At 47.3% G+C, this 12,237-nt stretch overlaps 1 protein-coding gene across 4 annotated transcripts in view; it reads left to right on the top strand.

Moving 5' to 3' along the window:
- Positions 1–12,237, top strand: part of RUBCN (rubicon autophagy regulator) — a 66,155-nt gene that overhangs the window by 32,656 nt on the left and 21,262 nt on the right. For 2 of the 4 annotated variants that reach the window (XM_056127140.1, XM_056127138.1), the window contains exons 3-7: positions 2,078–2,161; positions 4,521–4,680; positions 5,173–5,279; positions 6,698–6,851; positions 7,626–8,135. In XM_056127140.1, coding sequence (XP_055983115.1) covers positions 2,078–2,161; positions 4,521–4,680; positions 5,173–5,279; positions 6,698–6,851; positions 7,626–8,135 — 1,015 coding nt within the window. Of the gene's footprint in view, positions 1–2,074; positions 2,162–4,520; positions 4,681–5,172; positions 5,280–6,697; positions 6,852–7,625; positions 8,136–12,237 lie in introns of all 4 variants that reach the window. The other 2 variants (XM_056127139.1, XM_056127137.1) reach the window with 1 other exon arrangement.

Here is a 12,237-nt window from a genome sequence, read left to right as displayed (position 1 = left end):
TCAGTTACAATCCTCTAAAGCCAGTTGGATTGTAATTTCAGTTGGAATGGCACTTTCGACCTCTGACCAGTGGAGGTAAGTCACGGAGAATGAGACAGACACATAAGGAGACAAGCAAACACAAAAGGACTGTCCAAGCACTAGAATTCCCCCTCTGGCAATAAGTGAGTGCCCAGGCTGGCCACTTATTTGATACAGTGTTGCTTCCCTACCACCATTCCATTACGTGAATTATTGTTTAAGTGGCCAGAGTTAATAAGGATGGTTAATAAGCTCACCAAAGATCAGTGGGTACAGAGACTGGGATGTTTGACATAGCCAGAGAGTCTGCATCCTCAAGCTTAGAGAAAGGTCCTAAAAGTTTACTGTTCGCTGTCTTCCCTGTTGTCCTCTGCATCTAGAAGACCCTATCCTTTTTCTGTTATTTCCTGGGTGCATTTTTTGCTACCCATTTATATTCTAAGACATAAGCAGTTTTTGCCCCAGGGACTGTCCTGACTTCGAGATTATAGTTGGGGACAATTCCACACAACCTCTAGGCCTGCTGCCAGCATGCTGAAGGCTCTCATAGCTGGCAAACAGCATCTGAGTGTTCTCTTCTCACCTGTATCTTCCTACACTAGCTGAGAGGCCCTTTGACTTTTGAGTTGCTCCTTGGATCATATATCAAGTTGTAGTATATTTTATTGTATGTCTCCGTGATTGGTCTGTCTCTTAATAGGCTAGTTCTATATTTTAAAACTAAGTGGATTTCAGTTTTTTTTTTTAATTATTTATTGAATCACTGTGGGAAAGGTTACAAAGCTTTCAGGTTTAGGTCTCAGTCATGCAAATATCAAACACATTTCCCTTTACCAATACTTATTTTTTACCATGAAGAACCCCAATAAAACCCCACCCCCCACCCCTCCCCGTCCCTGTGAGGCAGATGAATTCTAGTTAACACTCTATCTGCTTTGATTAGATTCATTGTTTCAATAAAAGATTCACCACTATTATTTAGAGTTTACCGCCCCCCCCAAATCAGACATGCTGAAAAAGCATTGTGAAGTGATTTGCTTTCTACAGCTGGGTTCAAGAATTAGATGTTGGTTTTGGATTTCTGCTATTTTACCTATTGACCCTGGAAGTATTTCTACTGAAAGTCAGATAGTTAAGAAATTGGTTTCTGTGTTCTGGAGTCGTGGCCGTGCTGGAGAGCCGCTCGTGGGGGCAACTGGTGGCCTCGGTAGGGCGTGAAGGGCGGACCGAAACGCCCCCCTTCCCATGAGGTTTTAGTCGCCCCCACACTCCCGGCTCATACCTGCTGTCCACAAGGCTCCCATGTGGCCGCCATCTTTCTTTCCAGAGAGGAGAGGGCGAATGGGGCAACACCCTTGTGGATTTCAGTTTTAAGTTACACTCAGAAGTTATTTTTTCTCAAAAAAAAAAAGACCTAATTATTTTCATGATATCAGTGTTTGCTTTCATGTTTAGAGCTCTTCCAGTATAAGACTATTTTATCTAGACTGAGTATCTTTTTTTTAAACTAAATTCAGCCCCTCTTTGGCCTAGGTAAGATGGGTGGAGGTTATTTGACTATTTGATTCATTTTCAATGTATCAGTAAGAACTGAAGATGTTGATCTCTGACTTTTTAAAATAACCCTTTTTCAGTTTTAGGAATTTACTTCTCGGAAATCAAATTGTAGAAAAACAAGAGAAAACCAGGTTTTTTCACTATATAATGTATATGACTTTTATATCATTTTTTATCTGTCCAAAAGAATGATTAAAACCAAATGTAATTATTTTGTTTGCTTTTGGATCACAGCCACAGGCTCACTTATGGCTCTGTGCTCAGGAGAGTGTGTGTATGTGGTGCCAGGGCTTGAACTGGGCCTCTCTGTGCCTGGCAATACTTACTGTGTTCTCTCTGCAGTCCCTTCAGGGATGTCTTAATGGTCATGTGTTATGTATTCCTTTGATTGCTGCCAAGAACCTTTGAGGAAGCAAGGAAAGCGATGTTTCTTTGTCAACTCCAGAGCTAGATGTGGTCCTCAGTGGTTCCACTTTGTTCTTGTGTGTTTCTGTAGCAGGTGTGCTGCCGTCAGGCTGATTACTGGCAGTTCGTGAAGGACATACGCTGGCTCAGTCCCCACTCAGCCCTTCATGTGGAGAAGGTAAGAGACAAAGTAAGGATTCCTCACTTCCCTGTTTAGTGTTCTGGTGGAAGAGTCTTGTAGCTAAAAGGATGTTGTGTATCAAGTCTGCTATTATCTGAGAATAGGAAATTATCCCTAAGGACTGACTTTTGGAGGGGAAGATTATTCACTCTAAAATTCAGCCTTTAGGGGCCAGGGAAATAACTCAAAGACCAGGGGTTCATACCTTGGCACTGTATACCCCCAGCCCAAACACTGTCCATGTGACCCTTAGGGACCCGGAGCACCATGCAGGTGGCCCCAGCACCACGACCCAGGTTGGAAGCTTCCCCAAGAAAAACAAGTAAGCAGGCAAAAAATCTTACAGACACAATTGCTCCCTTGCTCTGGAGAAAGCTTTTCTGTTTCCAAAAATATTTGCATTTATGGGATCATAGTGAAGCTTTTCAAAATCCAAGGAAATGGCAAGAGATTCTCTAGAGTGGCTGGGTGAAAGGAGACTGTTTTGCTGGTTACTGTTTAGATGAGTATTCAGGGTTGGACAGTAACTTGAGCCTTAGGGAGGCCAGTGTTCTTGAGAGAGTAGCTGTCCTGTGCTCAAACCTGTCCTCCAGCTGAGCAGAGCAGCCCTGAGTCCACTCAGGGAAACTGGGCCAGGAGGTCAGGTGACGTGGTCAGTTACAAAGCCACTTAGCACCTTTATCTTTCTTTTATTTTTTATTTATGGGAAAATTTCTATCACAGAATCACTGTCACTGTCCTCCCATTGTTCATCGATTTGCAAGCGCCTACCTGCTGTGCTACCGCTCCAGCCCATGGAAAATTTCACGATAGCACAGCGGTAAGGCGTTTGCCTTGCACGCGGCCAACATGGCCGACCCGAGTTCGATTCCTCCGCCCCTCTCGGAGAGCCCGGCAAGCTACCGAGAGTATCTCGCCCGCACGGCAGAGCCTGGCAAGCTCCCCGTGATGTATTCGATATGCCAAACACAGTAACAACAAAGTCTCCAATGGAGACGTTACTGGGCCGCTCGAGCAAATCGATGAATAACAGGAGGACGGTGATCAGTGATCAGTGATATTTAAAATTACAGAGAACAGCAGAATGAATATTGCCTACCATCTCTGGTATTTGCTGTATGCAACCCATCTTGTTTCATGTATATCTCATCTCTGGTCAAGTACACTGATGAATGCCGCAAGAAAAGTCTTTTTTGTTTGTTTTTGCTTTGGGAATACACATGGTGGTGGCTATTCTTGGCCCTGTACTCAGAGGGAAGAGTTGGGGTGCCAGGGAGCAACCCTGAGTTAGCAGCATGCAAGGCAGGCCCCTTATTTTCTATACTGTCTCTCCCATCTCCAAATTCTCTGTTTTTGGGGGGGTGTCACACCCAGTGATGTACAGGGGTTATTCCTGGCTTTGCACTCAGGAATTACTCCTGGCAGTGCTCAGGGGGCCAAATGGGATGCTGGGAATCGAACCCTGGTCAGCCGCGTGCAAGGCAAACGCCCTCCCCACCCTGCTATTGCTCCAGCTCCAGGTTGTTTGTTTTTGTATTAGGGCCACATCCAGCTGTACTCAGGGGCTATTCCTGGCTCTGTGCTCAGGCTCAGTCCTAGTGGGTGTGGGGAACCATATGTAGAGGTGCGGGTCGAACCCTGGTTGACTGCTGGCTAAGCGGGTGCCTCCCTGATGTACTATCTCTGGCCCTGAAAAGTCGTTTGTTTTTACGTGATGAGAGAACCAAATCACAGGTATTAGATTGACCTTTGATTTTCTTACAAAGATTTCTGTGTCCTCGCTTTTTTTTCCCACATCAACTCCCCCTCCATCAACTGCCTTTTCTGCAGTATATTGCAATAGTCATTTTCTCTTAGAAACTGTCTGAAATTGCCCTGGTTTTGTGTTTGGTTGTTGTTTTGTTTTTGTACTATCCTCGACTGTGAGACCTTGCTTTGAGAAATGACAGGGTAGAAGGAGCTCCAGATAGAGAATGCTGCGACTAGAGGCAAAAGTCGGGTTATTTCTTCATCGGCAGGCTTTTCCCCGAGACCCGACCTCCCAGGTTTTTCTGACATTTTTTCCTGGCGGTGACTTGGAAGAAAGCACTCAGAGCGGCCGGAGAAGTCAGGCCCACCCTCCCCTGAGTACCCCGAGGAGTCGGAGCAGGAGGCCGGGTCAAGTGGCGGAGGCCTCTCCTGGGGCCCATCAGCCTTGTTTCCCTTCCCCTCTCCAGGAGCCAGGAGATGCTTGCTGGAGAAAAACATGCCCTGGTTGCCTCCTCTTACCGCTCTGGATTTGTCCTCCGATCATTCAGTCTCAGCCTTGAGTATTTGCCAGGAGACCTGTTTTGACTTTGACTTTTTTGTCGCCCAGTTCATTGACCTGCACGAGAATGAGCAGAGCAGCACCAACGGGGAGGATGAGCGTGCCGTGGCTGAGCTGTGGCTGCAGCACAGCCTGCAGAGCCACTGTCTCTCGGCCCAGCTCCGGCCCCTGCTCGGGGATAGGCAGTACATCAGGAAATTCTACACAGGTGGGTCAGACACGCCGAGGCTTTGCTCTTCCGTGTGGACTCCTCCTTTCCGATCCTCACTTTCACTTAGTGCGTTAAAGAGTCCATCAGAAATATGTCTGTGGTCTTTCCATCCTGTGAAACACAGCCCAGCACGACGCTATGTATCCTGCCACTTTGACGCATCCAGACTAGGTTTGCTGTGTGCCCATCACAGTTTTGCAGCAGCTCTGACAACTGGGTGTGAATCCCCATGTAGTTCAGCCAAGAAGCAGAGGTCAGGGGTCAGATGCACCGACGTCAAAGCCGCTGGCCGTGGCCTCCCTGCTGTATTGCACACTACGTGGACCTCCGTGTGCTTGTCTCCATGTCGTTCTCTGATTCCGCTTCTCTTCATAGTTGCATGATTCTCAGATCATTTCTACATTTTCCCTTCTCCTTGCCTGAACTTCTCCACGAGCCTACATGGAATCTACACAGGCTTCCTTACTGGGGTCACTTTTCTCTCCGCAGAGACTGCTTTTCTGCTAAGCGACGCACACGTCACAGCCATGCTTCAGTGCTTAGAAGCCGTGGAACAGAACAACCCCCGTCTCCTCGCTCAGATTGATGCTTCCATGGTAAAGGGGGCAAGGAAGGGTCTGTTTCTCTGCTGGGCTCCCAATCCTCTCAGTAGCAAACTGTCTCTTCACTGGGGCTGAAATCTTTTATTTAAGGAGCTGAAATCTTACATTTAAAAAACAAACAGCAACTTGGTCAAGTACAGTAAGTACCTATTGAAGTCAGAGGTCTAAAAGTAAGTCTATTTGAGAAGGAAGATGTCTATTTTTTAAAAAAAACTCTTTTTAAAAATCCTTCGTCTAAATACTTCCTCAAGTGCAAACTTGACAGAGAGTTGGGAAAAATAGGGATGATTTTGAATCAAGTGTATCTAGCATGTTGGGCCTTAATGTAGAATTACATAGAATCATTTTTGCCCTTGAAGTCTACAGAAGTGTCGTTGCTTGATGAGGTTTGGTACTAACCTTATCCTGTAAAACTGCTTCACCTAGAGGAAATAATTCTCTCCTCCTTTCCAGGGATCCTGAATCTACCCTGGTTTTCGAATTTCGATTCTTGGTTGCCATCTGTTGAATATTTTCTAGGGCCAGGCATGATGCTATGCATAATGCACGCCTAAGTAATCTCATTTAATTAATTCAAATTTGTAGGATAGGCATTTGTAAAAAACTAAGCACGCTGAATTTAGGTTGTGTGTTCGCGGGCTCTCTGGACGCTGGACGGCTCTATCTCACCGCCCTAGAGCCACTGTGTGTGGCCTAGATCGGGAGGGCTGTTGGCCAAGGGCAGACAAAGGAAGAGACGAGGGCCAGGCCGATTGATCTTTGTAGCAGTTTTATTACAAGGAAGTTTATCCCATAGAAGAAATTTATGTTATGGAGGGCCTAGGTTCTCTCAAGCACTTGTTCTCCTTAATAGTCTCTCCGTGGTCCATCTCGCAGCCCTGCTCTCTCTTTCTCCAGCTCCACTCTAGCCTGGGCTGACACTCCACCTGTCAGGTAGCCAAATCAACATAAGAAAGCCTTTCCTGACTGCCCCAGGCAAAATACCTCCTTAAGGTGTTTTTCTCTTTTCCGTAGTCCAATAAACTATCAACTATTCCTGAGGCTATGCAGGAAGGTCAGAACAATGTTATCCTACAGGCATTAGTTTCATTTAATAAAGGAGTAGGCAAGTCTCTGATAAAGATTTGGATTGAATAGTTTTTAAGTGATAGGACTTGGATTTGAACTCTGGTCTCTCTGACTCTGTTCGTGGTTTTGAGCAGTCTTTGTTCTGCCTTTATGATCAAGCATTCATGCATTCATGTTTTGCCACATACTGAAGGTGCTAGTAGCAGGTCTTCAGGCGTGGTCTACAGCCTGGCCACGGCCCCAGCTGGGAGAGGCCGGCGTCCTCAGCATTCCTGTGGTGCAGAGTGCTGCTCTCCAAGGGCTCTGTCCTTGGCTGTGACCGTGGCTTTCTGCTCTGCTTGTAGTTTGCCGGGAAGCAGGAGAGCCCGCTGCTCACCACGAAGAGCCAGAGCCTCACGGCCCTGCCTGTCTCCACACGTATGCCCCTGCCCGGCGGCACCCAGCCTTCCTACTTTGGGTCCTTCTCTGGCCTCCAGCCGGTCTCCAACAACAACTCAGGTAGGGGGACAGAGAGGGACAGTCACAATTAAGCCTGCGGTGTTCCCGGAAAGTAGAGATCTGGTGGGTTACCAGCAGTGGGCTATATACAGGTCTGTATAGGTTTTGTCAGATGCCACATTTTAATGTGGTATATCTAAAAAGTTATAGAAAACTGAATTAGGATAATTATTTAATCATTGAAGTAGCAGAAGAGAGATGTTTATAGATCTTGAACTCATTGCCAGGAGGCATTTCAGTAATAATAGCTGATTATTGAATGCTGACTATGTGTCACATTCTGTTGAATTATTTCATATATTTCATTTTACTGGATCCTCAGACCTATGAAGAGGTATTACTCAGTGTTCATTTAATTAATTTTTTAATTTAAACTTTGTTGTTGCTTTGGGGCCACACCCAGCAGTGCTCAGGGCTTATTCCTGGCTCTGCGCTCAGGCCTCGATCTTGGCGGCTTCAAGGGACCGCCCATGCTGAGGATTGAGCCCAGGCTGGCCACGTTCAAGGAATGACCCTGTCCTCAGGGCTATCTCTCTGGCTCCCGGTGCTTATTTACAGAGGAGGAATTCTGCTAATGAGCACTGAAGCTGCCATCTCAGAAGCGCATGCTCTTGGCCTCCTTGCAACTCAGTTTCCCTCCTTCAGGCTCCCTGCTTACCATTTGTCCTGCCTGTGTCAAAGCAGTGGGGGGTTGGGTCTTCATTTGTGGAGATGCCTTTTATTTGTGACTGAAGGATTTCATCACACCTTTCTTTTCCCTTTTTTCTACCCTAGAAAGAAGATCTACTTCCTTTTCACTTTCCAGTCCTCCCCAGGAGCCCCAGGAGACCAGAGGACACAGCTCACCCACAGAGGACCAGACCCCCCAGGCCCCGCTGCTCCCGGTCTCTCCTGCAGCCAGGGAGTCCCTCTCCACCCCACAGGAGATGAGCTCCAGCACCCTGACCAGCCCCACTGAGGCATCCTGGGTCAGCAGCCAGGACGAGTCTCCGAGTGAAGCCAGTGAGGGGCCTGAGTACTTGGCCATTGGGAACCTGGACCCCCGAGGCTGGACCGCCCGCTGTCAGAGTCTCGGTGGCAGTGAGGAGAGCAGTAGCTCCCAGAAGCTGGAGTCGGCGGCTGCTTCCCCCGGGGACCAGGAGGGAGGCGGGCAGAGCCAGCTGCCCAGCGTCCTGCGCAGGTCCAGCTTCTCAGAGGGACAGATTCTCACCGTTCCCAGTGGAACAAAGAAGAGCCACACTCGCTCCCATTCAGACACCAACATTGCCTCCAAGGGAGCCCCAGGTAACTGCAGTGACGAGCTCTTAGCGGCAGCTTCCTCGGTGCAGTGGGGAGTTGGTTTTGAAAGGTCTTTAGATGACGGACAGAGACAGGTTTGTGAAGACACGATGGGCATGCTGCTCAGAATGAGAAGTGTGCAGTCCGTTATGCATACCCAAGAAATCTCTCAGAGTATGTCCATTCCTTTGTACATGACTGAAGAGAAAGCACTGTCCTGGATTCTTCAGCAGTTTCTATGCATTAGGGCTTAGAGCAACTCATCATAGTTTAAATTTTAACAACATTTCTCAGGAGAATTAAAAAGAATTCCATGTTAGAGAAGTAGGACAGGGGCTAAGGCACCTGTCTGACATGCAGCTGACCCCAGTTCCATCCCTGGTACCACATCAGGTCCTTGGAGCCCTGCCTGGAGTGATCTCTGAGCACAGAACCAGAAGTAAGCCCTGAGCACCACTGGGAGTGGGCCCCCCTAACCACCGCCCCTAAATAATTCCATTAAATCCCCCCTCCTTGTGATTTCTGAGAACTTTGGCCAGGATATCATATCATGAGAGAGGCAGAGCCATAATAACAGGGCTTCCTCATTAAAGTCAGGGGCATAGTGAGTGTGGCACAGTGACGTGTTTTAGTGAGTGGTTGGACTGGTCGCTCTGCCAGTAATTCAGTTGGCCGGGCAGTGGGTTAGAGGCCCTGGCCACAGATTCCCCACAGGACTGCTCACAGTCAGGGCTGGGGAAGGTGGGTCTTGTTCCTTTGCTGCCTGCCATTATCTTTTCCGTGTGGATGATATCTGACAGGACTTGGTTGGGTTTCCTTTGAAGGAGAATCTGCATAAATAGCCAGTACAACCTGTGTGTCTGAACTCAGAGCTAGGTGAGGGTGAAGAGTCCCACCCAGGATAAAATACTTCCAAAATTCCACAAAAGGAGGATTCTTTAGCAACCAAGGCTGCCATTTCTTTTTCTTGGTAATTCTAGAAAGATGAGAGTTAAGGCACTCCTCTCAGATAGCTCAGTGATTTTTGTTTCTGTTTCCCTTTCAACAGTATGATTTGACTACCTGGAACAGATTTGACTACCCCTCCCAAATCACTGCCCATCTCCCAGGGGCTTCCTTTGGTGTGAAGGGTCCTGGCTTAGAGCCTTCTTTCTCCCCTGCTTCCAGGCCACAGGTTTGAGCTTGGGGGATGTCTGCCCCATTCTCAGGGCCGTGTGGATTCCAGAACCTCAGTGACCTGCTTGGGGAGAGGCGCCAGGGCACACTTACACTTCCATAGCGGGGCCTGAGGGGGGGGGGGTCTTGGTCATGTGTGACCATTCACAGGGTCGTCCCTCCTTCAGCACTAGGGTTCTCTTTCAGGAGTCCCCACTCTGTGAGAGAGAAGCTTACTCTTTCTCCCTCTCTGTATTCCCATTCCCTCTGCACTCGCCTCTGTGCCTGTCTGTCCACATACAGGAGGCCCTGGGAATGTCACCACCATAGTTGAAGATCCCATTGCAGGTTTGGGAGCTGGTGCTTCTCCTTTCTGTCTGTCTGTCTGTCCCTCCTCCTGTTCCTCTGTGGCCACCCTTCTCAGTGTACAACATCCCTTTCCATTCTGGTGTCAGATGAAGTCTGGTCCAGCTGGGAAGCTTGGGCCTTACTGTAAAAATTGTGCACAAATTGTGCACAAAATGTTTTCTGTTTTACAAGCTTGGGCCTTACTGTAAAAATTGTGCACCAAATTGTGCACAAAATGTTTTCTGTTTTACAACTTCCAAATGTCTTGTCCAGTCTCCCAAAAGCCTCCTGGAGGCAGACTTACCAATTCTGTTTTGTCCAAAAGTGAACAAGGCTTTCTGTTTGTCCAAAGCATCTTGATAAGTCCCTGGCACAGTTTTTTTCTAACTAAACAGTAACAATGAATCATTTGATTCTCCTTGCATTAGCACCAGAATGTGTCCTCTCCCTTTTCTGTGGTCTTGGGTATAAGTGCATGTTCTGTTTTTCTTGTTTGCTTTTTTTTTGGGGGGGGGTGGTATTCTTTGTCTTGCCTATAGTCCCATTTCCTTTATTCTTTCATCCAGCTTCCTTACCTTGTAAGACAGCCCTCCCCTGCTCCATCCTAGCTGTTGCACAGATTTTTCTAGTCACTTAAAGTCTATTTCTTAGCTTTTCATTGTGGTGTTCTCATTGTGTGATGTGTACCTTATTTTGGGTACCATCATTCACAGATTGTTAGGTCTAGAAAGTGTCTGCAAAACAGTGGTGAAGGAGAGCTGAAAACTAGTGCCTGATAATGAATGAAGCTGCCAGGGAAACTAGCTTAGAAGAGGGGAGATTAAAGAGTAATAAGTCTGTGTCCTCATTTAGAAGAGCGTTGTATGTCAGGAAATGAGAACTTGTGAGAAAGATTTCAAGTGAGTACAAGAAAATTCTAAGAATTAGAACTGTCCTGCTGAATGCACAGCAGAGACCGCTGTGTGGTGAGGGAGTAAGGTGCAGTGTTGGAATGTGCGTTGGGTCGTTTGGGACAACTGAAGTCCTTTCAAAGTCATGGATGTTTAACAAGATGTTTAGTGGCCACTGATTTGTCTCTGGTTCAGTAATAAGGAGCAGAACTCTGGTAGGACTAAATTATTTGAAACCTAAGACGAGTTACTTCTTACCGTGTGGTGGCGATTTTGGCGAGAGAAGTATCTGACAAGGGAATCCATCTGTCAAGGAAATGGGTTGGATGCAACATCCCAAGTTCACACTCTTGGCACAACCTGCTCATTTCTCAGGCTGCACCTGACTTTCTGCCAGGTCTTTCTCTGGCACCAGGCATTTTGTTTTTCCCTCAGAGAAGGTCAGTTTCTGCCTCCTGTGAGCCCTGTTGGAAGGTTTTCACCCTTGGCTTATGTAGCACTGCTTGATGCTTTTAAGGTCTTTGCTGGGTTTGTTCTTGTTCTCCTGACTCAGAAGTGTGTTGGATTTGTGGGTATAATCCAGTTTGCTTGGAAAGAGGCTATGTCCTAGCATTTTCTTAGTGCATGTAGTGTTTGTGATACTGTTTTAAAACCTGGTGTCATGGTATCAGAAAAGTGTCATTCTCTTTGTTTTGCCATCAGAAGATAGTTTTCCAAGTTGGCCAAGCAGGGTAGAAATTGGCTGATATTCTTGGAACTTACAGAGTATCATGGTAAGGATATAGAAGGAAAGGGAACAGAATTCATGCATCAACCTTGATTTTTTTTTTCTCCTTTGTGTGTTGCATCCCGGGTTCTGGTTTTTCTTCTGCCCTTAGACTGTGTTGACTTCCCGTCCTCTTCCCTCCATGTGTCCCTGCATTCTTGGACTGTCCCAAGTGGTGTGCTACCTCTCTCCTGTCTGGGAGGGCATTGGGAATGGGAGCAGTGAAATGTTGGAAACTCCGAAGTTGGGAATGTATCTGTTACTCACCTTGTATGTGTGTTTTTACTCCCTGGTGGTCACTGTCACTAGAATCCTGCAGTGATAAGGCGAAGTTGAGAGGCCCCTTGCCCTACTCTGGCCAGAGCAGTGAAGTCAGCATGCCCAGCTCTCGGCCGATGGAGTATGGTAAGTGAGAACGAGGCAGGCCAGGGTTCCAGGTGTGTCTTTTTTCCTGCTCTTCCCTTGTGGCTGCTGAGTCCCGAGCTCTGTAGAAGGTACACTCTCCAGTCTCATCCTCCCTGTCCTCATTTCCGCCCCAGTGCGAGAATTCACACTGCTCCGCCATTTCTCTTGACTCATTTCTCACTTAGGGATCCCACCCTCTTTGGTGCAATAGCTGTTTTCATTGTGCGTCTGTTAACCAAGATGGTTGGCTGTCTGAGTGAGAGGGATCTTGAAAAGAGGCTTTGGGCATCGGGGTTTAAATATCCGAAGATGGGTTCCACTAGGAAATCATCCACAGGAGGAAACCATTTATTTCCTTTCTGACTCAGCCCAGGTGTTTTGTTTTTTCTTTCTGTGTGGGGTAGGAGGGCCAGTGTGTTGTCTTTACATTTAGGTGATAAGAGGATCGTCTCTAGGCTTTTCCATGCCATTTCACCCTTCTCAACCAAGAGGTGTGGTGCTGTAGGATATGAGATTCAGAGACTTCCTGCAGGTGCACATCTTC

The sequence above is a fragment of the Sorex fumeus genome, unplaced genomic scaffold, assembly GCF_029834395.1.
Source record: "Sorex fumeus unplaced genomic scaffold, SorFum_2.1 ptg000063l, whole genome shotgun sequence".
Classification (NCBI taxonomy): Eukaryota; Metazoa; Chordata; class Mammalia; order Eulipotyphla; family Soricidae; genus Sorex; species Sorex fumeus.
The sequence above is the reverse complement of the archived record's forward strand: the minus strand, read 5'-3'. Positions and strand labels throughout refer to the sequence as shown.